This window comes from Ictidomys tridecemlineatus, chromosome 5, assembly GCF_052094955.1.
Source record: "Ictidomys tridecemlineatus isolate mIctTri1 chromosome 5, mIctTri1.hap1, whole genome shotgun sequence".
Classification (NCBI taxonomy): Eukaryota; Metazoa; Chordata; class Mammalia; order Rodentia; family Sciuridae; genus Ictidomys; species Ictidomys tridecemlineatus.
Window position 1 is genome coordinate 109,683,797 of NC_135481.1, and position 27,480 is coordinate 109,711,276.

General features: G+C 34.1%; 1 protein-coding gene across 5 annotated transcripts in view; it reads left to right on the top strand.

Moving 5' to 3' along the window:
- Ttc8 (tetratricopeptide repeat domain 8) overlaps positions 1-27,480 on the top strand; it is a 48,300-nt gene that overhangs the window by 12,570 nt on the left and 8,250 nt on the right. For 3 of the 5 annotated variants that reach the window (XM_021723833.3, XM_005321310.5, XM_040274670.2), the window contains 8 exons: positions 1,749-1,869; positions 3,028-3,091; positions 3,200-3,359; positions 3,572-3,661; positions 5,835-5,879; positions 13,062-13,147; positions 16,764-16,851; positions 19,849-19,959. In XM_021723833.3, coding sequence (XP_021579508.2) covers positions 1,749-1,869; positions 3,028-3,091; positions 3,200-3,359; positions 3,572-3,661; positions 5,835-5,879; positions 13,062-13,147; positions 16,764-16,851; positions 19,849-19,959 — 765 coding nt within the window. The remainder of the gene's footprint in view (positions 1-1,748; positions 1,870-3,027; positions 3,092-3,199; positions 3,360-3,571; positions 3,662-5,834; positions 5,880-13,061; positions 13,148-16,763; positions 16,852-19,848; positions 19,960-27,480) is intronic. The other 2 variants (XM_021723835.3, XM_005321311.5) reach the window with 1 other exon arrangement.

Below are 27,480 nucleotides of genomic sequence, written 5' to 3' on the forward strand. Positions count from 1 at the left end.
AGGATATCCTTTTGAAAATTTTAAGCTATCAGATACTTTCAGGGCAGCTACTGTGGAGTTTTAAGATAAATCAGAATGGCTTATTTCCATCTTTGAAGTAAAATTAAACCATTAGTTCAAGCCAGTGATGGAAGTACTTCCCTGGCCCCTGGGAATAACTATATAAGATCTGGCATTTTTCCTGATCTTTTATGAGTGAAAACCTCAGATCATTTTTATCTTTGGTGGCTCACACAGCTAGAGGCAGATCCAATTGAAATTAATTTTTAAAAGAACAAATTGGTTCTTTGAGTCCATGTACTATTTATTCAATTGTATAAAATTCACACAAAACATTTGCCACATTTTGTTAAAAGTTATTTGATAATCAGCAAATCACATCCAGAAAAGCATAACCCCCCAAGTCAGTCATCTAACCAAATGTAATTTAACTTTAGGAACTGAAATGTATTGTGAAGACAGCCTTTTTTATTCCCATTAAAATGAAAGCATAGCATTTTTACTTTCTTTTAAAAAATGTTGATATGTGTATTCACATAACTTTAGTTCACAAGGGTCACCACTCTCCAATTTCTGTAAAATCTATTTCCTCTATCACACATTTGGCACTGTCAAGCACTGCTTTGCTCTGCTGTTCAATCCACTAGATGATACGTTCAGGAAAATTAGGATCCATGTTGGGTTTTTTATGCAAGGAATTTTTGGACCTTCTGTAGCTTTCAACTGTCCTATCTTGGCTCCTTTGCCTTCATTCACTGTCCTTCACAGCCAGATCCCTAGAATATTTAGCCCTCATCCTTTCCCAAATGTCCCTTGCTGCTGCTCTCGCTAGATTCTAGAGTCAGGTCTGTGCTGCAGCTTCAAGAGTTGCCTTCTTCCTTTGGGAGTTCTCCATGGGACGCCTACCTTATCTTTCACTACTTCTCTAGTGAAGCAGGAAGGTATGGTTTCTGGTAAAGCAGTTTTGTATGTTTAATGGGAACTGAATTTCTCAAACTAATGCAGAGCAGATAAGATATTTTCTAGGTCAGATTCCTTAATTACCTTTTCCATGTATTCACCCCCACACTAGCAGGTTTTCTGCTGACTAGATTACAAAATTACCAGGGTTGATTAGTTATTAGGAATCAAGAGAAATTGATCTTGGCTTAATTCAAACCAATATTTCTCGAATACCTATTGTATACAAAAACCATGGGATAGGTACTATGGAAAACTCAGAAGTGAAAAGGTAAAAAAACTTGCATTCTGAGAATATAAAAAAGGATAAGCATATGCCCAGATAATTGTAGTCAAATACAGTACATTCACCAGACTAGAGGTGTTCAAAGAAGATTTTGAGAAAGACAAGAGGACTATGGGTTTAAGTTGTAGAATTAGGGGAGGCTTCAGGAAAGTCTTGGCCTTGAAAGAGGAAGGCAGAAAGAGCACAGTGGGTTGTAGCTTTATTAATTTGTACTCAAGTTATTATTCTATAAAACTTTTTTAAGGATCTTTCTTTACTTATAAAAAGAAATGTTAGGAGACTATTTGTGAGTTAATTGACATACTAGTGGTTTCTTGGTTAATAATGACCTTGCCTTCTTTCATTAGTTTTTTGAGATAGCCCTTTAAATTAGCATAATGTGTTAAATGGTAAACATGTTCAATAAAAAGTAAAATAGTACTAACTCATGGCTAGCTTCTGTAGGCTATCTAGTATTTCTAATGCTATTTTAATCCATATTTTATTTTTCCATGGTTTTTAGGCAGCTTGGATTTTAAAAGCACGAGCCTTAACTGAAATGGTATACATAGATGAAATTGATATAGATCGGGAAGGAATTGCAGAAATGCTTCTGGATGAAAATGCTATTGCCCGAGTTCCCCGTAAGTATTGGTTCTCTGGTCAAATTAATGGAACACTATTAGGAGGAATATTACATATATACAGGATGACATGCATACATATTTCTATGCTTTATGTCAACCTGTCTGTATATAAACATTGTATACATGAAGCATATATGTGTGTGTGTGTGTGTATGAAAAAATTAAGTACAGGGTTTCTGTTCTATCTTATAAAACAAAGGCTTTCCTTCCACTATTCAGTTATATCTTAAGGTGTAAGATTGATGTATAATAATTTTCCAGTAAAAGCTATTTTATGCATTTTAAGATGTTATAAAATATGTTCTCCTTAAAGTGTTTATCAACATATCAGAAGATTGTTTATCTGGGAATCTAAGCTTCCAAATAACAGAAGTGTTCTAAAATTATTTTTTTGAAAACAATCACTTAAAAGCATCACTTCTTTGTTATAATGAAAGATGATTTGCTCTGATACATGATGTGAGTTGATGCGATTATATGTTTGTTGGGCAGTAAATGTCTGTTGGAATTGTCACAGGGCCCAGTCCCCAGCTTGCAGGTGTAAGTAGTGCAAATGGTATTGGATAATTACCATGACTATGGTGGTCTTGCTGGTAATTTACTAGTTGTTACAGTTCACAGTTGTAATTTAGAAGATAAGAACTATTTTAAAGCTCCAAAAGGAAGTTGGGGGAAAAAAAACATGTTTCATGTTAAAACGTCTTTCTTCCCCATTACTTTAATATTTTAGACTTAAAATACCTAAATTCTAGATGTGGTTGGTAAACGATCTTTTACTGAGAGACGTTTGTATGAAAGATAATTAATCTGTGAGTATAGGACCATCATTTTGAACTTTGGAGCCTGCTAGTCTTGAATTTTAATCCAGGCTCTACTAATGGGTTGACCTGTTTACTTAATTCTGTCAACCTTTATTGAATGGATGGATTCGTATTACCTACCTTACAGACTTAATGTGAAGAGTTAATGTGATAGCATAAGTAATATGAAAGATACTCATTGGATATTAATCTCAAACTCATTTCTCTAAAATACGTTTTCTGCCAATAATGTCTTTTTTCACCAGGACAGCACAATTCTGAAAATTAGATTAGCTGACAGTTTTTATAGATTAATAGATAATATATAAATTGAATTTGCCATCTCATTCCCTAGGCCCTGGAACATCTTTGAAACTCCCTAGAACTAATCAGACAGGAGGGCCTAGTCAAGCTGTCAGGTATGTACTTCTGTGTCATACCCTCTGCCACTAATGATTGACTATACTATTTGAGAATCTTTCCTTAATCAATCATCTTTGTATTTTAATAACTTACAATTTTTACAGGCCAATTACTCAAGCTGGAAGGCCCATTACAGGTTTCCTTAGGCCCAACACACAGAGTGGAAGGCCTGGTACCATGGAACAGGCCATCAGAACACCCAGAACTGCCTATACAGCACGTCCCATCACCAGCTCATCTGGAAGATACATCAGGCTGGGGACAGTAAGTTCTGTCAGCTTTCCCATAGTATTACCCAAGTAACTTTATTATATTATTTTCTACTATTCTTACAAAAAAAATTGTATGGAAATTTTGAAAGGGATTCTTTGTGCTTATGTTGCCTTTATAATTTTTAGGCACATTAAAGACAATTTTTATTTCAAGAAAAGATTTCAGATTTCTTCTTCTATCATTTTTTTTTTCCTCCCTCATAGGCTTCCATGCTTACAAGTCCTGATGGACCTTTTATAAATTTATCTAGACTGAACTTAACAAAATATTCCCAGAAACCTAAATTGGCAAAGGTATGTACTTAAAATGATTGTAAATTATAAGATAATGTTAGAAGTATGATGATAATGACAGTGTAGGAAATAGATAAAAATTTGTGAAGGAAAGGCCACAATTTGATTGAAATAGAAACGTTCAATTACTATAATATGTAAAAATTCTCTCAGTCTTAAGGAAAGTCAACCAGAAAAAAATATACCATTATTATAGAAAATTCTTTTTTTTAACAAAGAAAGCAGATATGCAGTATTTCATCATAGGATGAAGCTTAGAATTTGCGTGTGTGTGTGTGTGTGTGTGTGTGTGTGTGAGTGTGTGTGTGTATGTGAGTGTGTGTGTGTGTGTGTATGTTACATCTTGGACCATTCTCAGAAAAATGATTTTCTCTTTGTAGGATTATAAGGCTTTCAAAAGGATAATACAAATATGTACTTTTAATTAGCAATGAATCAGGCATATCAATAAAGATTATTCAAGCCAGACAGTGGGCAAGTCACCTGTGTTGTAATTCTAATTACTCAGAGATAAAATATTCCTTGAAAAAGAAAATTAGAAGAAGAGGGATAGAAGGTAAGAGTGGGAGGGAGAGGGGAGTGTAAAGGAGAGAGAAAGAGAAAAAAGAAAAAAAATGAAAAAGAGAAAGAAAGTGAAAATGTGTGTGACTTTCCAGTGTAAAACATTTGGGGTTGGGCTTGGAATAATTTGGAGACAGGAGTGCTTGATGCCTGGCCCAGTTTTTAGCTTGAAGTCTCTGAACTCTGTGTGCAGTGATGCACTCATTCCTGATCCCAGTTCTGAGGGTGTTGAACATATTTCCCAAGTATCAAATGTCCTTGGGTAAATAAAAATGGACACTAATTGTATAGATTTGAAGTTTCCATTCTAAAAAGAAATGCCTTTGGTAGACAGGTAGACAGGTAATCAACCTATAATATAAAGTCTCATGATTTTTTTTCTTCAATTCTTGTTAGTTGGCAGTCTAGTCAACTACATTTGGCAGAATGGTAAAGCTTTACTTATTTTCCTCTCCTTAATGAGGGTGGAGTGTTAAAAACATATCATGTAGAATATCTATTTCCCTACCTTGTTCATCCATTTGCTTGAGGTGACTGGCTAGCTAGTGCAGTCAGTGGAGGCATTTCCCACAATTAAATTAAGATGCATGGGGATAGACCTGGCCTAAGTGCTAAATTCAACCTGAACTAGAGTTTGTGCTTTGTTTTAGTGTATCACAGAAATAATGCCACATTTTTCTGTTTTTGGTCCCCAACTTGCCTTGGCTCATCAGGACTCCTTTCTAATATTAGTGCATTTCTTGGGATATCTACAGTGATGCTTTGACAGTTTTGAGAGTTGTAACCTTCTTTTCATGACAGTGGTAGTATCAACTACACTCTTAATTTTTGTTTGTATTTGTAAGAGAACAAATGCAAGGATTGTTATGATTTTTTTTTTTTTAGAAGGGCCTTGTCCTGATTTCTTTCTTTCTTTTTATTGGCCTCCAAGTCTTTTCTGTTAATAACCTTGATATCTCTCAGGGGCACTAGTCTCCTTGCAAGTATAAAATAGTGGCTATATGGACCTCCCAGAGTTTGAGTGAATTGGTCTGCTCTGGGACCTCCATGTAATTCCAGTGTGCAGTTAGGCTGAGTAGCTCTCTGTTAAAGAAACTGAGTGTTTTGAGTCACACAGTTACTATAAATGCCATGTAAGTATAGTTTTAAAAATTAATTTGAAAAAGCCCTTACTTTGCACTCATTTCTACTTTGTTTCAGAAGGAACTTCCAGATTTTCCATCTCTAAATTGCCATTATCTAGTCACATAAGATAAGATAGAGAGTATAAAAAACTGTTTTATTGCAATCCTAACTTTAGTCTAAGAAATAAAATGAACTTTTCATTTGCATCTTTCTAATAAAATAGTATGTGAAATATGCAAGAAAAAAAGATCAATTTTTTGAGCTTTTTCTAGTTTGTAGTCTGTAGGAACAGGAATCACTTGCAAATAGAAAACTTGTAAAATGGTAGATTCTAACAAATGATGGCTAGATCCTTTACTTATAAATCCCAGGCACTTTAGAGTGTTCTGGATTTTTGGTTCAATCTATATTTGAGTTTTGTTATAACCAAAGAGTGCTTTTATTTAAATACAATCTAATGTGTTTTTGTCATTTTTTTTCTCTATAGGATTTGTTTGAATATATCTTTCATCATGAAAATGATGTTAAGACTGTAAGTCGTGAATTCATGCTATTTTCTTTTATTGTAGTTTTCTGACTTTAGGGGTTTAGATTCTGAAATGTTCATTTCTTTAAAAAAATGGGATTATTAAATATTGGAGAGTAACTAATACTTTCAAATCCATTCTTAAGTTTCAGTGGGAACATTTGTATAAATATAAAAGTGGTAAGAACTGTGCCTGGTTCATAGATAATGTAGCTCTTTTCTAAAAGGCCAGACATAGATAATTGCGAATACAGCATAGCATGCTTGTGTTAAAGTTTATTCTTTACACAAATAGTCAGCACTGTTGATCCATTTCTTGTTATTCTGTATAGTGTATTATTGGTTTACTAATATGTATATTTTTGATTTCTTTATAGTGTGCCCCTCTCTCTCACCTTTAACATTTTATGATTGAAGATTTTAAACATTCCAAAGTAGAAAGAATAGTATAAAAGTCCCTTATCACCCATCATCCAATTTCAGCAATTGTTAATCATCTTGGTAGCTTCTCAACAAAGAATTTTGAGGTTATATGCATGCAACTTTTCAAATTTATTTAAAATTTTATATGAAATTATGTAAATGATAGAAACCTTATGAATTTCTTGAAGTTAGATGAAGTTAATTCTTCACTATCTGGTAGTATTTTTCTGCATTTTCCTTTTAGTTCAGGGAAAAAGTTTTTATATTCATATGTTAAATATTAAGGAAAATAAAAATGTTTTCCTTAATTGCATTTTCTGTGTGTCAACCATGATGCCATACTACAGTAGTAGAACTAATTAAAGTATGATACTTTATCTTTCCTCTGTAAGACAGGCAATCTAGCTGAGGAAGTAAAATTGATGTAAATGAAACAATTAAAGAAGCAATTTCCAAACTGAAATTGTTACCAAGTATCCAAAGGGAAAAATTCAGAAGGGGTGATATTAGGGAAGATCCACAAGCTAAATGGAATTTTATGGAAAGAGAGGAAAAGAAATGTAAAGAAATGGCAAAAACAAGAAGAAACTGGAATGAGAAATAAATAGCCCTTATTATCCTAAAATATGAGAGCACCAAACAGACATTTCAAAGAAAGAAGAGAGAATACTTGATGATAGGTTTAATATTGGGGACAAAGCAGAGATACAGTTCAAGTCTGCTACCTAAAGATGTTATAAGAATGATGGTTTTACTAATTGAAGTGGGATAATTAGGGAACGTGGTCAGTTTGTGAAGAAATTCAGTAATTCACTTAAAGATATTTTGATAAGTGGTGACACTATTGCATGGGTCAAGAGATGTGGTACTAAAATGTAGGTGAGAACCTGGGCCAGGTTTAGTATGGGAGTTAGTAGGATGAAATGTTCATAGATGTAGTCACAGGGAAAAGGGAAAAGTAAGGTAGGGGCAACTGAGAAACCATGCACATTGCTCTTAATAAAGTTGTTAGAGGATTTCAGTGTGATGATGTATGAAATCATGCATCATATAAGAGGTACTGTCTTCAAAGGAAATGTTCTAATATGATTGCATTTCATAAATGAGTAAATCTCTAATTATTAGATTTTTATAAAGGTATATACACTATGTTTTTTGAAAATTAATTCATTATTTATTGTAATGGAGCAACAAGAGTGTGCTAGCCTCTATTCCAGATCTAAGATCACACAGAGGGGCAGGAAGGCAAAATATTGATTCTTTTGGATATTATATGCTGGTTGGGCAAGTAATAGAAAAAGCAAATTCAAAAATATGTAATGTGACTTGTGATAATAAATACAATAACAACAACAAAAAAGCAGGAAAGCGTGTGAGGGAATAGTTACTGACGTGAGGAATGGTGCTGTTTTGGATGGAGTAGAGGTGGTCAGTGAAGTCCACTGAAAGCACTGAAACCAAGACCTGGAGAAGGGAAGATGGGAGCCCTGTATCTATGTGTAGTAAGAGCATTTCTGTCAGGGAGAACTTTCCTTGCAAAGGTCCTGGGAGGAGCTTGCTTGGATTGCTTAAGGCAGAGCAAGGAGGCAGTGTGCCTGAAGCGAGGCCTGAAAGGAGAAAGTGCTGCAGATGATGAGTGCTGAAACTGTAGGTCATAGGCCATGGCAATGGTGTGGTCATTAGTAAAGTCATCCTGAGGATGTTTCCTACCTCTTGTGGAAGAATAGGAGTCACATTCAGAAAAACAGAGGACTGGAGTATAGGTCAGTGGTTGAGCATGTGCTTAACATGAATGAGGCCCTGGGCTCAATCCCTGGCACCAGAAAACAAAAGAAAACCTCAATCAAAACAAAAATAGCATTTATGCCCTGCAGTACCAAATTTGTATGAGTGTGTGTGTGTGTATGTGTGTGTGTGTATGCATATATATGTATTTATATGCACATACATATATGTGTGTATGTGTGTGTGTGTGTATACTATTTTTGCAGTGCTGGGGATCTAACCCACAGCCTTGTGCTTGTTAGCTAAGTGCTCTATCATTGAGCTCCATCTGAATTTATATTCTAAACAATCTAAGGACTAGAAAATTTTAACCTTTATATGTTATGTGAATAGTATTATAGAATGTATTTATAGAACTTCATAAATATTGATTTTTAAAAATTTGACCTTAAACAAAGAGAGCAGTGACTTTCAAACTTTTTATGTAAGCAGCAAATTGTTTTTATTCAAATGAAGTTTTATCCACATCCCAATATTTAAAGCAGACACAAGTGGTGCTTCAAGTGTGGCAACTAGAACTTACTTACTGGGTTCCTCTTGCTCCATCTATCCCAAGAGCCCTTCAAACCTTAGGCCTGTTATGCTAAATAAGGCTCATTGTCTGAAGTAACTGGAGAATTTTAAAATAATGGGTTTCTGTCTCTATGTTAGACTTCCTGAATCAGAATCCTCATGGGGACATCTGGTGAATCTGTTGTTATTAAGAACTCCATTGGCAGTAATAACTTTCAGTCAAGATTAGGAACTACTTGCTATAGAGTATAATTTAAAAACTATAGAAACATTAGAAAGTATTTCTTCTAATGTAGGAAAATGGAGCTGAGGATGTAGTGGGGGTCCTACAACAAGGAGGCTTAGCAGACCTTGAAGGCCAAAGTTCCACATAACAAGAGGAGGCGTGTCCAGCCCAATGAAAGAAATCAGCGAATTAATAGAAAAGAAGCAACAATAATGCCTTCAAGTATATCTAAGTAACAAAGAAATGGTACAAAATACTACTGTGAACTGGAAATTCCCATTTATAATTTTTTATTTTTATTTTTAGAAATAATGAAGGACTCAGTATATTAGAAACAAGCAGTGCTAAACACAATTTTTGACTTTTTTTTGGTGATAGCTCTCTATAATTCATTAAATGACAATATTAAGAAAATTTGTATAGAGAATTCCTTTTAGACATTTGATAAGTAAGGAAGTGAAAAATTTTAAACTACCAAACAATAGAATATTTCATAGACTAAGTTGGATTTGTGAAACAACTGCAAAGTAAAAACACTTACTGATACACACACACACACACACACACATGTGTATATATAAATACATACTGATATGAATTATATAAACTTACCAATATGTGTATATATATATATATGTATATATATACATATATATACATATATGTATATATATACATATATGTATATATATACATATATGTATATATATACATATAGAGAGAGAGAGACACACACACACACATATATATATATACTTTAAAATGAAAATAGTGGTACTATTAGATTAAGATGTATTCATGCCTCAAATATTTGTCACATTCCCTCATTGCATCAGCACCTTGATGACAATAGTGAAGGAAATAGCTGCTCCTCATGACACTAAGGGAGAGTGAGTCTAATTTTATCTTTTTTCCCCCTCCCAAATTTAACAATAATGTTATAACTTTTTATACATAAATTAAACTATAAATTAGGGACAAGAATAAATTAAAATAATTGTTTTCATCTTCTTTCCCCTAGTAACTATATCATGGCACATCTAATGAAACAATTTGTTTTGTTTTTTCTTAGTGAAAAGCACAAACTGTTGATTCCTCTGTTTTCCTTTTTATTCACAATTCATTTACTGAGTTATTAACTAATTGACTTATTCTTTAAACAAATAATTACTGAGTGCCTACTAGTTGATCCTATGACTGGTGCTGGGAGTTCTGAGCAGGACCGATGCCTGTGGCTATTCTCTTACTCTCTCACTGGCTTGCCACATTATAGTGCTCTTGTGGATCAGCTTGTTCCATTAAAATGTCATTTTTAGATTTTACCACAAATGTTATTTTCTGAATGGAAGAAGGATTTAGATAATGAGCACAAAGCATGCTTTTCCCCCATGTATTTTGCAGCATGAACTGGAAAAAGAAAAAAGAAATTTTTTTTCTTAATGTGCTTAAGAAATCAGGAGTGCTTTTATGTTTGTTACTTGGATAGCCTCCAATTTTTTAAAATAAAGTATTTCACATTCATCATTATAGATAAATATAAATAATACTGTGAAGTGATATTGAAATATAATAAATAATAACCTTTATTAATAAAATCTTTGATCTTTAATCAAACCTAAATTTGTCTTGAGCTCTTGATACTTTCTTATTTGGCAGGGGCACTATGGACAAAACTAAAGTGACATGTGTTTTGGTGATTCTGTATTAACACATACAGTGAGAATGCTATATATACCTATAGAGAATCCTCAAAGTGGTATTTAAATATTAATAAAAAGTAAAATACAAAAAATGTATTTCTGCCTTTGAGTTTTTAATTACTCTCTTTCCCTATTCTCTTTTTGGCCAATGTTGGCCGTATTGACAAATCTAAAATGGCATATGGGTTGATGATTCTGAAATCTTTATTTCCATTTGCTCTTTAATTTCATCATCCTGAAGTTGTCAGAAGCATACTGATAGTAAAAGGATGACTTTTAAAATTTTACAGGTTGCACATATTCACAAACCTCATCTAGCTCTACCAAGGTTCCTTGTATAGTTAGAGATTTATAAACCTATGACTTAAAAATAACAGGCTAGTTCTTTGTTAACATATAGATATTAGTTTTATTAAATTATTCAAATATTTTAAAATGTAAATGTAGTTAATCGTTTGTAGAAATTGGGAAAGGCTCTAAAAATATAGGTCTTCTGTTGCCACTTTAAAAGTTTAATGCTAGTAGCTTTTAATTATGAATCTTTTACTATGACAATTTTGTTTGGTTCTTAAGCTATTTTCAACAAATAATTCTTGAGTGCCTATTGTGAACACAGTGACATTCCAAAACACAACAGAGATGTAAAAGAAAGGTGTTTCTCCATAGGGAGCTTAGGGTCCATCTGAAATTGCCACAGATGTTTTCTCTAATGCAGCCTGATTTTTCATGTGAAGTATGATGATTAAAATTAATTTTAAACCCATTTTTATTCTGAATCAATAATTTATGTTTTTGCTTAATTGAATCAGCACAAACACATTGGTCTTCCATGAGATGACTTGTTTCAGGACCATATTTGAATGCAAAATCAGGAGCCTGTTGTTACAAGCTCTAAATCCAGCCTTGGGATATGTAAACATTTTTTGAATAACATCTTTTGCTAAAAATAGAAGTTCTGTTTATATTAAATATGATAGTGAACATGACTGTTTGATGGAAAAGGTCTTTATAAAGATTGAATTAAAATTCAATGCATGACTGATTTGAACTGATTTAAAATATATTTTCCTAGTAGTTCCAAGGATAATGCTAATTGAAGTTATACTTATCCCTTCATTTTTATTTAGGGGAGGGGCAGAAAAATAAGCATATGAAAGTAGTATGTAATTTATTTTTAATTTCCATAGCTTTCAAGTGAATGTGTTGATTTTTTTCAAGTCCATTAGGGGCTCAGCATGTCAACAACATTTCTTTGTAAGTGGTTTGTATATTTAGAGATCTCCCCTGGAGCAAGAAAAGATAAAGAACACATGGGAAAGTAATTAATTTTGCAGTAGGAGATTGAGGGCACTCTTCTGGCATTCATTTTAGAAAAGAGTTAATATTAAGAAGTGTTTGGTAATAAGGCAAACATTTTGAGATAACAACTGAAAAATCTAAGAGTAAGTTTAACTGAGTTGTTGGATATTATTGTTATATTAACACTAGCTACAGAATAAAAAAATTCAACCTTGAGAGAATAAGATTAAAAAAATCAGAATTTTCATTTAATAACTCCATCTTCTAGTCACAAAATCTTTGTATGGTCTTCAAATTTTTCTCTTTAATTTTTTTTTGTTAGTGGTACATGGACACAGTGTCTTTATTTTATTTATTTATTTTTATGTGGTGCTGAGTATTGAACCCTGTGCTTACATGTGCAAGACAAGTGCTCTACCACTGAGCTACAAATCCAGCCCATTGGCTTCAAACTTCTGAGTTATAAAATATGTATAAAGACTATTTTGTTTCCTCTTGGTCAAAATGGTTTCCACTTTATCTGAATAAAAACCTAATTCTTATTTGGTCATCTCTTGTTTGACCTTGAGTAGTGGAAGAGACCAATCTAGAGGACATTAATGATGTGGGATAAACAGAGGTAAATGGTGAAGGTAGTTAAGGAGGAGATCTTCCTCAGTTTGCAGCAAAGAGAAGTTTGACCTTTAGAATTGCTAGAAGCTAAGATGATATCAGAATAATGGAATAATGGTTATTGAAGGTAGTGGTTACTCCCATTAACTCCTTTTAGTCTTCTTCATAATTCCATTCTCCAAACTTTCTAGCTGCTTACTTGGTCTTTCTCTATTTCTCTACATCTGTCTTTAAATTGCAGACAGTGATTGCACCAGTCTGATATACCAAAGTGTTGATTGCCACTATGTTTGGAGGCATTTTGAATTATTAGACAGAAAATAGTGGGGAAAGGGTAAAAACTTATGGAGTTTTTAGTATCAATTTTGTGGCTTGTATATTCAAATTGTATCCCAATATACTGTACATCTGCTTCCCTTTGATCAGTGTTTCTAACTCATCTGCTGTTAGCCTTCTGATCTGGAACTGATTATTTAGGGAAAATTGGTGGAGCCATCTGGAAACATGAGCAACTGTCTGACTTCTAATGCGTGTTTTGATTGCTTATAATTATATGGTTTATTTCATTATTTATCTTTCTGTTTTTTGTCAGAAAATAAAATTCTAATGTAAAATGAATTGTTTTCAAAGGCTTTGGATCTGGCTGCCCTTTCCACAGAGCATTCTCAGTACAAGGACTGGTGGTGGAAGGTGCAGATTGGGAAATGTTACTGCAGGTAAAATTTCGATTATCTGTGAAGGGTTAGAAGTGGCAATATGTTTTTGAATGTCAAATCTGACACCCCCTTTCTGGATACATTTCCTCATGAAGAAATAAGAACTTGACTTGAGAAAGCATTTACTTAACAATCACATAGTAGCAATAAGAACTACAGCAGAGAGAGGCAGACTTTGAGATCATCAGATCCAACTTCCCTTTCTGAATGAGGAAGCTGAGGCCAGAGAGTGGCTATGATTTTCATCAGGGACTAGTTTGGGGCTAGAACTGAGCCTGTTGAATCAGGTCCTAATCTCTTGGCTCTTAAGTCTTTTCATTTATACTAATGCTTCCCATCTGTAAGGCACTTTGTGGTTAAGATTTTGTTTGTATGTTATATCATCTCACTTAAATTTCACAGCACTCTGAGTAGTTGATGTAATTAGTGACTTTCTCAGATGAGAAAAATTGAGCCTCACAAAGAGAGAAATTTGTTTAAATTCATATAGCTAATAAGTGGTAGAGCAAAAATTTCTGATCTACTTTTTGATGACTATTTTCTATTTCCACAATTCCATATTGTTTCTGTATAACCTGAATATTTTTACATTCTCTTAGTGTGCAAATGTTTCAAAGCAAACTGAGAGATCAGAAAAGCCACAGTTAATTTTATGAAACATTTGCATATCGATTCATAAATAAAATCTAACATTTGTTGCTGATATTGAAATTCAATTAGCATTTGGGTAAATAGAGACAGATGAACAATTGTATTTCATAAAGGTAAGTATGTCTTCTTTTGTTCAAAAACAAGGTGGAGTTCAGTTACTGTGAATACCCTGCAATATTTATAATCTTTAGTTGTCATTAAAACCTATGGGGAAAAGAAGAATATAAAGGGAATAAAAAGGATTTATTGTTCTGCTCTTGAAATTAAGACTATTTTCCATTTAGGCAACTCACACAGAACTCTAAAGTGTTTTTTCCTTTTATTAGTTGAAGAAGTGCTTTCTGCCAAAAGGTAATTTAGACCTTCCAAACACTTAACTCTTATGGATACAGTTCTTAAAGACATTCTTGAAATCTTGAGCTTCTAAGTAGAACCTTCAGAAATCTTTAATAATTAAAGGAAAGCACAACTCTGATTTCTTCTGCCTCCCATTCATGTTGGCATTTAAATGAGCACACCTTGTCATATTAAATTATTGTTCTCTGTTCTTTAATACTTGCTCATCTTTATTATGTATTTGGTATTCATTCACTCTGTAAAATATTTAATAAGAAACTGCTCTCATTAAGTGGGGTCACAAAGATTTATTAGATTGTTTCTTCTTTCAAATGATTTAGACAGTTAATAGTTATAAGTATAGTTCTTATTATGAGAGAAGCAAATGTAGAATGCACTGAGAGCCCAGTCAGACCTCTGACTTCAGGCCGAGAGGCCAAGGATAGATTATGGTATAAAGTCTGAAATAGATTTCTCTCCCTTGTCCTGATCAAGTTCTATACTGGTTCTACCTTTGCAGTAGCTCTCAAAGTCCCCCTTACTACTCATTCCCATGCGAGTGCTTGAATTCTGGCCTTTAGTGTCATTTGCTTGACTGTAGCTTCTTTCCTGGGTTGTCTGTCTCCAGGCTCTTGCCCCATCTGGCCTTCCTAAATCCAGTGAGAGTAACTCTTTTGAAAAAACAGCTCTTGTTGGATTCCTTGAATAACTGCTCGTTACTTCTAGAGTGAACTCTGAATTTGAAGTGTGGCATCATGATCTTGGTCCCAGTCTACATGTGTGCCCCTGTTTCTCATTACTCCCATTATTGTGTCCTTCTCAATTAAACCAACTGCTCAATATTCCCTTAGCATACTGTGTACTTTCCCACCTGTGTGCTTACATCATAGTTAACTAACTTCTAGAAAAACGTTTCCCTACCACTACTCTTTGATTATCATTACTTTTAAGAACCTGGTTTTATTTCCTTCATTTTTCCATCTCTTTTCTGAAATGTGCATGCAGATGTTGCTTGACAATTTTGTTGAATTAAATCAGAGAAGAGGTTGGCCCCTGGAAGGAGCTATCTCTTTGGACTGTAACTTTCTTATATTGGCCTGATTTATGAACTTGGTATTTTCATTAGTCCTAGACTTTCTTTGAGCATGGCCTACTCCACTTTTTTTTTTTTTCACAAGAATCCATGTAATAAACTCCTTCCTGATAGTTCTAGTATAAATTATCTCTTAAGGGTGCAGTAATGAAAAAATGATCCATATATTTTCTTTCTTTGGTTTCCATGTAGTTCAGTATTTCTAGTTCCCTATTTATTTGTTTTTCAATTTGATTATCCTTCTATCTCTATTGCTTAAAAATAATCTATTTATGTTTTCCTATTATTTTACATGTATCTTTTTATTGTAATCCTTTAAAATCATTTATTGTAATCCTTTAAAATCATAAAATCTTCATAAAAATATGTGGACTCTCATGGATAACTGGCGCTTACAGAATTTAATGACTGTACTTGAGTCACATGATTAGAACTTGCATGCTCAGTTGATGTTATATTCTAAATTACATTGTTTTTCAGAATTCAGAGCACTTTGATTGCATTTTATACATACTCTTTGTGAAATTTGTGGAACCTTTGAGAGGTAGAGGCTTTTTGCTACATTGCGTGTCTTCTGACTTTAGGCTAGCCTTTTGGGGTCACCTTTAATCCCTTTAATCCCATCTTCCAACAGCTATTTGGGTATCAGCCATACCAATGCCTACGGTTTAGGTTATGAAAAATGATCAAAGCTCTTCTTTCAAGCCTTTGAATGAAAGTAGCACATTGGAATATATTGTGCATCATTTTGATTTTATTTCACAAAATAAAACATTATCATCTCTAAGTTCTTAGGTGGCTAAGAATGAGTAGTTATGAGAAAGTTTAGTAGTTCTGTTAATAACAGGCTGAGTGAAAGCTGAGTGAGTGTTAGTGGCTGATTTAGTGGTAATAACATGTTTCCCAGGCAGAGGAGTGGCCACTGGTGTCAGGACAGTCTCATTTAGACAAGGAGCAAATCTCAGATTCATAGACTGGGACAATCAGTGTCAAATACCTAATAAAGGGGAAAAAAGATTACTAGAATAATAAAATGGTGTAGCTGTATTTCTCAAGTAGAAATTATTGCTTGAATTAAAATAGTTTCAGGATAACTGAAAAATGGGCTCTGATCTTAGAGCAGAAGATGTTTTCAAAGGAATATCATCTTTCAGTTCTTCCAGGAAAATGGAGACTCTAAGCATTTATTCAGGTCACTTGCCATATGTTCATCTGATCATAAGCTCTTTGGGCAGTGAACTGATATGACCTGGCTTACTGGCATCTCTTAGTCCTGCTGCGACTAGGCTGCAGACAGACTCTTTACACACCATTTGGCAATTAGATAGCCAGTGAGTATGGGAAACAGGCAACTTTTTGCTAAACTCTGTTAACATTCTTGTTAACGTATGTGTGAGTGCAACACTATTTTCTTTGGCGTATGTTTACTCATATAGATGGAATTTGTCTCTATTTATATCCTCAGTGTTTGAAAAATGATATAGTATTTATTTTTAAGTTGAATGTTTGATTTTTTTTTTTAATGACTGTTTTTAGGTTAGGAATGTATCGTGAAGCAGAAAAACAGTTTAAATCCTCTCTGAAGCAGCAGGAAATGGTAGATACGTTTCTCTATTTGGCAAAAGTAAGTAAATATTGAGTGAAATCTTTCTTTTCAAAATTCTGGCCATTGCATGGAAAGAGTTGCCAGTTCCTTCAGGAGTAGTTGGCAAGTTAATATGTTCAGATTTAACTTGTTTTTCTTTATAGCAAGGGAAAAATAACATGGAGGGTAACTACCTCAAGAGAAACTGATCGCCATGAAAAATAAGATAACCCCCTTGGAATATTGCTCATTAGAATGGAAGAAAATATCATAAGCTCACCACCCGTGTGTAACAGGCCCCAGAGAGGGCTCTTTTCTATGACACATTTGTCTCATGCTTGAGCAGATTGTAGAGTACAGGGACTGCTTTTATGTAGGTGCTTAATTACTCAGCTCTACTGTAAAAATAAAAATCTTACTTCCCCTTTATTGAGCACCTACCTACTCAGTGCAAGTCAATGGATTAAGTTCATTGTATACGAAATTTAATTTAATTCTTACAATAATCTTGCAAAATAGGTTTTATAATTTCCTTTGTACTCCTAAGGAAAAAGAGACTTCAAGAGGGTAAGTTTTTCAGAGTTGTTGGACTATTAACAGCCAGTATTCAAACCCAGGTCTGTTGAACTCCAGAGGCTACCCACTACTACACTGTGCTCCTCATAGTCACAGCAGAAGTGAAGGACCACCTAGAATTTTCAATACAGGTTGAGCATTCCTAATATGAAAATCTGAAATCTGAAGTGCTTCAAAATCTGATACTTTTTGAATATCACAAGCAGAAAACTGCATACCTAACATCCCGTGATGTACTACAGTCAAAATCCAAGTACACTAAAAATACTGTGTAAAATTATCCTCGGGCTATGTGTACAGGGTATAGATGAAATATAATTAATTTCACATTTAGACTTGGGTTCTGTCGCGAAGACAGCTCATCACATTATGCATATATTCTAAATTAAAAAAAATCTGAAATCTGAAACACTTCTGGTCCCAAGCATTTCAAATTAAGGTATACTCACATTATACTGGGATAAAGTTTCTTGACCTTCATCAAGGTTACTTTGAAAGAAAAACATTTGATATAGTAGTGGTCATGACATCTTGCTCTATCTTTAAGAATTTTTCAAATTAAAAGTACAGAAAAGAGGATTCAAAAGCTACAAAAGGAAGCACTAGCTTTTTTTATGATATCTCAGCCTACGGTGGTTCGGATGCCACCGAGGACTACAAGAAGAAAGTTGGCCAAGAAAAAGACCCAGTGAACTAATCTGAGGGTGAGGCCAAAAAGAAGTGGTCCAAAGGCAAAGTTTGGGACAAGCTCAATAACCTAGTCTTGTTTGACACAACTTCAGATTCTGTAAGGAAGTTGCCAGCTATAAGCTTGTAAGCCCAGCTGTGGTCTCTAAGAGACTGAATATTCATGGTTCCCTGGCCAGGAGTGCCTCAGTTAAAGGACTCATCCAATTGGTCTCAAAGCGCAGAGCCCGAGTTAATTTATGCCAGAAATACCAAGGTGGAGTTCTCCAGCTGGTGAAGATGCTTGAAAAAGGGCAACCAACTGCCAACTGTGTATTTGAAAAATAAAATTTATTAAACCAAGAAGTAAAAGGGAGTGCTCCTGGTTCCTAAATATGATAATAAAAGCACACTAAAGAGAAAATGAAAGTTCTACTATATGAATTTGCTGTTCTGATTTTAGTATGTTTACAGTAGTTTTCAAAAATGTTTGGAGCTCTTTGGTATCTAAATTTATCTTCTATATCTTTTATATTAAATTCTTAAAGAACTTTCTAAGCATCATAGTAAACTTTTCTGGAGAAGAGCTTGAAATTAAGGCTCAGATTATACTATTTGACTGTCATCTTCTTAACTTCTTAACTGACAATTGTTGGCCACATAATTGAAAAAAACTTTTTAAAATTATAGTTAAGTACATGGTTTTATTTATTTTTTTACATGTTTATTTAAGTTCATTATTGCCTGTATGACTATCAAGGAGTAAACCTAGTTTTCTTTACTATATGAAAGAATGCTTGCTATACAATAGAAGTCAACCAGATTGTAGGAACAACATTGTTTTTAAAAGTTTTTGTCAGTTAAAAATTAAAGCTGGGTATGGTGGCATTTGCCTGTAATCCCAGTTACTTGGGAGATTAAGGTGGGAGGATTACAAATTTGAGGCTAGCCTGGGGAATTTATCAAAACCTTGCCTCAAAATAGATCTTATCAAATATTTTATATTAGTATATTAATTGTATTGTTTATCATATTTTAAAAATCCATTCAGAAGTTTGTAAGATAAAAATTTTACAGTTTTTATTCATATCCATCCCTCTACTCATACTTTAGCAATAAACATTATGAATAGTTTTAGGCCTTGTTCAAAGCACAGCCTAACCATTAAGAAAAACTGGATGTAAAATCATGAAGACAAATATTAAAATATTATATTTCTATACTTAAAAACATAATTTTCTATTTTAGAAATTCCTATTAAGTATAGGTGTTTCTATGCTAATTGTCTAATTGCTAATAAGTGGACACCCTCAAGTGCTAACTTACTCAACCCCCTCACCCCATGCCTCACAAACCTGTCTCCTTCTACTTTGGAAGAGTCTTCTCAAAAACCACTCTCTCTACTGTTGTTTCCTCAGGCCTTGCTTCATGGGTCATCCGCTCCTTCCCTTGCGTCTTTAACTTCAGCCTCCTAATTAGTTCCTTAATGCCAGCTTATGACCAAGCTCGTGTCTGTTCTAATAGAATGATCTCCCCTGGATCCTTTCCTGTCTAGTTACTGCTCAGTCCCTGTAACAACAATAAGCCTATAATTAGTACTTGGTGGAGAAATGAATGAATGAATGTTTTATGTACAACATGTGGAGATAAAGCTGTCATTATTGGAAATTCTGAAAAAATTTTTTACTTAATATCTAGAAGATAAGTTGTCACTAATGAATAATTATAAACTTGCTATACAAATACTCTTATTTTAAGAGCTGATTCTTTTATTGAAATGTATCTGGATTTTAGGTTTACATCTCATTGGATCAACCTGTGACTGCTTTAAATCTTTTCAAACAAGGCTTAGATAAGTTTCCAGGAGAAGTAAGCCTGCTTTGTGGAATTGCCAGGATCTATGAGGTAAGGTTCGTAGTATTTTAAAAGTTGATATAAAATTGAGGTTATGTGCTAACTAAATAGGGGTTAGGAAGAACAGTTTATAAAATTTTGATTGTTGACCTGTGATTCACTGGTAGAATAAGAGATTTTAGTGTCTGCATTTAGTCAAGCTGTTTTTATTATGAGGCATTTTAGATTCACAGAAGAGTATAGAGAATGGTACATGATACTGATTTAAATTATTTTCCTTGTGGACCACACCTCATTTCACCTCATTTATCAGTTTTTCCCCAAAATCTGTAACCTCAAATATAATTTTTTCCCATTTATGGTGGGGGTACATTGGGTCTTTCTACTCTTTTCCTTTGGCCTATTTGTCCATCTTTGTACCAATATGGTATCAGCTTAATTTTTATATCTGTATGATACTGACCATCTGGTAGGGTTCATCTTTATCAGAAGTGTCTTTGTACTTTTCCTTATTGTTATAAATTTTAGAGTCTTTTTGTCTTATTCTATGGTAAGTTTCACTTAGTTATCTTCCCTGCTACCTAATTATTACAGCTTTATCCTAATTCTTAAAATCAGATTGGTAAATTCTACCACCTTGTTTTTCTTCTTCACAGTTTTTTTTTTTTGACTCTTTGCTAGTCCATATTGGTTTTAAGGTTGACTTACAAGAACAATAAAAATACCTTATAGGCATGTTGACTGGAATTACTTTGAATATGTGGAGGCTGGGCAGATACGTTGCCTTTCTTCCTTTCTCAAGCATTGGTATTTTTTTTTTCAGGAAGTTTTTGTAACTATCCCCTGAAAGAGGCTGTTGCGGGGGTCCCCCAAACCATACTGAGATTCAATGATTTCCTAGGGTTCCCAGGACTCAGCAAACAATTATATTCACAGCTATGATTTACTAGAACAAAAGAATACAAAAGCAAAATCAGTAAAAGGGAAGATGAATGGGGCAAAGTTCAGAGGATGACTGGTTACCAGCTTCTAAGAGTCTCCCAGTGGAGTCACACAGGTGACACCTCTTGTAGTAAGCTGTGATAACTCTGAGAAATGTTGTATGGCAGGGAAGCACACAAGAGACTGTATATGATGTTACTGTTGGGCACTGATCTTTTAGACACTTCTGCCTACCAAGAATCAGAGTTCCAGACTCCCACAAGTAAACAGGTATTCGGCAAAAACCATACTGCTTGTACCAAGAGTTTGGGTGTAGCAAACTGCTCATGTTATTTGGAGAAAGTTTATACTGATGTAGGGAACCAAGTGAGTTCCTAGGCATGAGCCTTTCCAAGGATAGCAGATTCAGGGCTTTTGTGTACAGATGTATTCCCAGGTATAACTGTGAATGGAGTCCCTATTTTTTTCTCTTATAGTTTCTATTTGATTATTTCTGGTGAATGTATTACTTCTTAAAAGTTGATTTGATTCTACTATTTAAATTTTATGACCTTGTCCATAGATTCTCTTTGATATTCTAAGTAAATAAACTAATCATTGTGTGCAAATACAGTTTTGTTTCTTCAGTTATTCTTATTGCTTTTAAAAAATATATCATTATGTTTAGAACTTCCAGTACAATACTGAACAGATGCACCTCAGTTCTCTTTACATTTCTAGAAAATGCTAGGTATGAGATTTTAAAATTTTTCTAAAAAAGAGTTGTAGGTTGTAATAGTTGGTATATCTGGGTTATAGTGTAGGATTGACATTTATTTCTTTTTTATGCTTTCCAAATTTTCCATGATTGTGTACTTTACTTTTTAAATGAAAAATATTGTTTTTAATTACCAATAAAATGTATTTTCCTTTTGAAGTATAATTTTGATAGATATAATTTTGATAGATAGATACACAGGAGATTTGGATCAGTCAATATAAATACTTGTATCAATATTTTTGTTTAGTTATTGAATATGAACAAAGCTTTGACCAAGAAGCTTAGAAAAGATATAAAATGGAATCAGTTTTTGAAATCAGTGAAATTCATGCTGCTTCCATTGGTGATTTCCCGATGCCATTGGCACCCTTGGACCTTTTGGCTTTGCCTTTTGTACTTCTCAGTCCTTTTTCACACCTTGCTTTTTAGAAAGTGAGTGCTAGCAGAAAGGGCTTCAGGACAATTGCATCTTTAACATGTGGTTGCTGTTCAGAAGAATTTCTCCCAAGCCTGTCATAGTGACTGTTGCTATGGCTGGGATAGGGAGTGGCTCTGGGGCAGTCTTTATCAGCTGCCTCTTTCTTTTGCTGTTCTGAGTTGAGTTTAAACTTCAGGAAAAAGGAATTAGAAAGGGAAGCATCCTAACTGCAGGGACAATATATTGTCCTGTAGGTAGGGTGATCAAGGGCTAAGCACAGATGTGAAATAGTTGGGTGCAGTATTTTCCCTTGGATGTGCACAGTTCATTTCCTTTCTGCTGAAGCTGACTACACCAAAGGCAGATTTCCAGCAGATTCTTTTCTCTTACATGAGGATGGATTTAGAGTTAATTAGTGGAGTTTGTTAGTGGAGTTTGTTCCGTAGTCTTGTGACCTACACTGCAAGTGCCTTTAGGGACTTTTATTATGTGCGTCTTGCTATTCTCTGGAGGGAATTCTCTTCCGTTATGTTCACTTCTTTTTTATTTACCACTTTCATGTTGGTATTATATCTTTTAAATGTTGCCTGTTTTAAAATGAACATGTTGTACTGCCTTCGGTTCACTGCTTGTTTTGTACAGATACTGTTAAAAATTGATTTCTCTTTGCTAAATTGTTTTTTGGTGGTTTTAATTTTTCTTGAGGCATTTTGTTTGAGAGACCAGCCCTTATTTTAGTTGTTCTTTATTGAAAGGGGTTTGAGATTAGAAACCTAATTCTTAAAAGGTTATTCTGGTGGCTTTCTGAACTTCACTGTGGGTGAAAATTAACCTGGGAATGTGTAAGAAGTTCAACCCATCCTCTTCCTACTAATCAGAAGTCCTGGAAAGGGAGACTCAGGTATTTATTTGTATTTTTAACAGGCTCCTTAGGGGGATTCTGAGGCATAACAGAGTTTGAGAAGCAGAGCAACATTTATTTCCTTATTTGCAATTTCACTTTAAATAATTAAGACCTAAGTATAGATAGATAGTGTTTTGTGAATTGGTTCAAAAATAACTGCTAGAAAACCACTGAGATTGTATTAAGTTTCTCATTTACTTGAAGTAACATTTACATACTTAAAAATGTTATTTTTAAATCTACCTTAATGAAATCTGGTGTAATTTAAACAATTCTGATACAGGAATAAGTTAATGGACCAAAATAGTCTGTATTTATTCATACATGTGAAAATTAAAGATGTGATAAATATTGCCTAAGAAGCCAGGTGGATTATTGGATTATTAAATAGTTTAAAATTACAGTGGACGAGTAATGATTTCTTTTACTAAAAAAATCCATTACTACTTCTAAGTGTGTGGGTGGTGTGTGGGTGTAATCCCAGCAATTTGGGAGGCTGATGCAAGAAATCTTAAGCTCCTGCCCATCCTGAGCAACTTAGTGAGTTAAAAAATTTTAAATAAATTTGAAAAAGGATTAGGAATGTAATTCAGTGATAGGGCACTCCTGATTCAATCCCCAGTACCAACCAACCAACAAACAACAACAACAACAACAACAACGAAATGAAACAAAGCAAACAACAGGAAGAAAAAGTTAAAATTTCAAAAAGTGAAACTGTGAAAGTTCCAAAAGAAAAAACAGATGCATTATTTGTATAAGTTGGAATGAGGGAGTTTTTTAAACATGACAATCAGAAAGACTTAATTAGGAGAGACTGATAAGTTTGAGAAAATAAAAGTTAAGTTTACTAAATAGCAAAAACAAAAAGTTAAATAAAGCCAAACTTTGGTTTTATTTTACCTTTTTACAAATCTCATACACATATAAATAAAGGTCCATACACATGCCCTCATATATGCTTATTTAATCAAGAATGTAAACACTATGGAAAGTAGATGCTTCCTCAGAGAAGTTTTGGATCAATGTATCTTGTGGCTCTTCCATAGGCTTTTGTTTTCTTGTCAGCCTTCCTAAAGATGAGAAATCACCTCCCAGAGATGAGACAACAGCCAAGCTCCAGCTCCCCCAATGTACCCTGCACACCCCCACCCCTGTGATGCTGGGGATCAAACTCAGGACTTCAAACATGCTAGGCAAGTACAGTACCACTAAACTATGCCCCCAGCCCTTCTAGCTTCATTTTGACTACACCAATAGCTTTTCATACTTAGAGCTTGATGATATCCATCTGGAGGAACTTAATTGATCCATGTATGTTCCATGTGTGTTTATGAAGTCAGGACTTTTCTGGTTTTTGAACTAAAGCCAATATCAGCATGGGCTCATGTCACCTGGAATGAGAAAGCAAAGTTGGTGCCCAGGGATCCTTGAGCCATATGTCTGCCTCCAGATCCAGGCAGTTTCCTACCCAACCCCCTCATGTACTACTGTAGGTTTGAATGTGTCCCCTCAAAGTTTGTTAGAAACAATCCCATACAACAGTGGAGAGGTGAGGCTTTTAAGAAGTGACTAGGCAAAGATGGATGTCCTCAAGAATGGATTAATTGCTATTGTTGTAAGTAGGTTCCTGATAAAAGAATGAGTTTGGCCTTTGTCTGACTGCCTGGTCCCTACCACTCCATGCTGCCCCATTGTGATGCCTTCTGCCATGTTATGATGCAGCAAGAAAGCCCTCACCAGATGTGGAGCCTTGATTTGGGACTTCTCAGCTTGCAGAACCAAGAGCCAAATAAATTTCTGTTCATTAAAATTACCAGTCGGTGGTATTCTGTTATATCTGCATAAAATGCCACTGATAACAAGATAAAAGATAGGATAGCATAGAAAACAGGCAAAGGAAGTAAATTGGAAACTCATAGAAAAAGAAATATCTGATGTGTTCAATTTCTAATCTCTGTCATAATTAAAGAAATAAAGACTAAAACAACAGTGATATGCTGTATTTCGCTTAATTGGGTTGGCAGAGATGAAGAAGTTCTGTGGTGTCAAGGGTGTGGAGAACAGGCTCCACACATGAGCATTGCTGGTGGGAGTGTACTTTGATACAGCCCATTAGGAGGCTGTTTGCAACTGCCATGACACTTTAAAAAGTGCATGGGCAATTTTACTTCCAGGAATTTTGCTTAAGAGTCTCTTCATACAGGCACACAAAGATATATACAAATGATTTTATAGAATATTAATTGCATAAACTAATTTTTGTCCATCAGTCAAGTATGTAAGTATTCTAAAGGGAAATGGAAATAAACTAAGGTTCATCAAAAGGGGACTGGTTAAATAAATTATGGTGTATGTATTGATGGAGTATTGTACAGAGTATCTACTTTATATAAAATGTAATAAAGTGAATTTCTATGTTTTGATATAGAAAGAGTGCCACGACACTAATTTAAACTGTGTATTGGAATCTACAGAATGATTTTGTATGTGTCTTTATATGAACAAAATTTCTTAAAGGATACTCAAGAAACGATTAACAGCTTCTGTCAACTAGGATTTGGGCTTCTTTTAATTTTGTACCCTTTTGTAGTATATAAACTTATTTAGCATAGGCAATTTTATGTTTATAAAATTTAATTGAAAAACTACATGTGAAGTTGCTAATTTCAAATCTAAAATTCCTTGAAATTACATACATTAATTTCTGTGCCCATCAGTCCTCCAAATTGAGAACCAACTGAGGGATAGCCACGAGATTTAAACAAATAGAAAACAAACCATTAACTTCATTGAGAGTGAAAAATTATTTCTTTATATAAAGGCACACATACAGTTTATACAAGTTTTAGCCATAAACAGAATCATTTGATACATTCTAATATGCAGCTTGTTTTTTCACTTTTGGTGTTAACTTTATTCATTGACTTTATTGTTGATAAAAACAGAATTGGCAGAGTGGCATTAGATCTCTGACCAAAGGACTTAATAGTCTCTCTCAGTTTGGCAAATCTATCATGTATGGAGACGTGATTGGACAACCTACAAACCTTCTCCATTCAGGAGAGTCCATTATTTTTGTAAGAATATTAATAGTTTTATTACATATTATATGGAATGAATTAATAAATATTTTCAAATGTAACCTTTTTTTTCTCCATTTCAAATATAACCTTCATAAACAAAATTTTGGGATTCCTAGCAACTTTTAAGACTTTGAAGGGATCTTAAGGTCAAAAAGTTTGAGAACCTCTGTTATTGTGGAAACATGAGAAATTCGGACAATTTTGGAAGTTGTTTAATTATGATTTATTAATTTTCCAGTATCTAGAAGCACTAAATTTAGCACTAAGGAAAAGGTACACCACATGGTCTTGGTTGCAAAGAAATTATCAAATTTTATAGATTCTAAAGAACATATATTTTCCACATTTTGACATCTCTGAGATTGGGGTGCCTCTTAGAGTAGGTAGCATCTTCTAATGGTTTGTGGCCAAGTGGCAGTTGTCATGTAGTTGTCACAGTCTGCTTATATGGGAACTTGATAGTTATTCTTGGCAGCATCATAGTGAACGTGGTAATTGGTGAACATGGTAATTGTTTCTACTTGTTGCCTGAAAGCTCTTGTTGACACCTGCTGGTAAGATCAAGAAAGCACAGGCATCAGTACAGCAAAATGAGGGTCCATAGCCTGGAAGAAAATCTTGGGGACATAGTGGGGCACACTTTTAAGAAATGTTTCGAGTAGCTTTTAAATGTTCTATGCACAAAGAAATGAGGAGATGAGATGATGCATATATGTTAATTAGCCTGATTTGTACATTCCATAATGCATACACGTATCAAAGGATCACATTGTACCCCATATAAACACACAATTATTAATCATCAGTAAAAATAAAATTTAAAAAAGAAAGAAAAGCTGTATTGCCAGTGTGAGACACTGTGTGGAAAATCCTGGGCCTGGATGACCAGATCAGAAAGGGAGTCAGAAGACTGACTCTGAACATGAGGAAATACTACGTCCAACTTACTTTGCATATCTACTTCATATAAAGAAGGCAAAAGAATGATATGGGGATACAGTTTAGGTCTGAGTATCAAATAAAATGTCAAAATGAGTATCAAATAAAAATTCTTACGTTTAAAGAAGCATCGTATGATGCTGCTTAGAATTGGTGGACTCGCTTAGATTTGATAAAATATGATTAAAATCTCACAAAAATTGAATCCTAATAAGAATAAGTGCATAAGTCATGATAAATGTCATGTAAGTTGAAAGGCGGAAGAGAGCCCTGTGCAGTGAGGGCACACCATAATTAATCTTAATGAAGGGTGTGGAACCTGAACTAGACCTTGAGAGTGTATTTGAGATATGTAGCATTCATTGATAATACTAGATTAGCTCAGCCCAGCCTGGGCCCCATCTCACAAATGATGATGATGATGATGATGATTCTAATAATAATAAATGCATTTATGATTATCAGTATTTAGAAAGCATATATAAAAACTGTAGAAGATGGCTTCAGCTTTAATTGTATATGT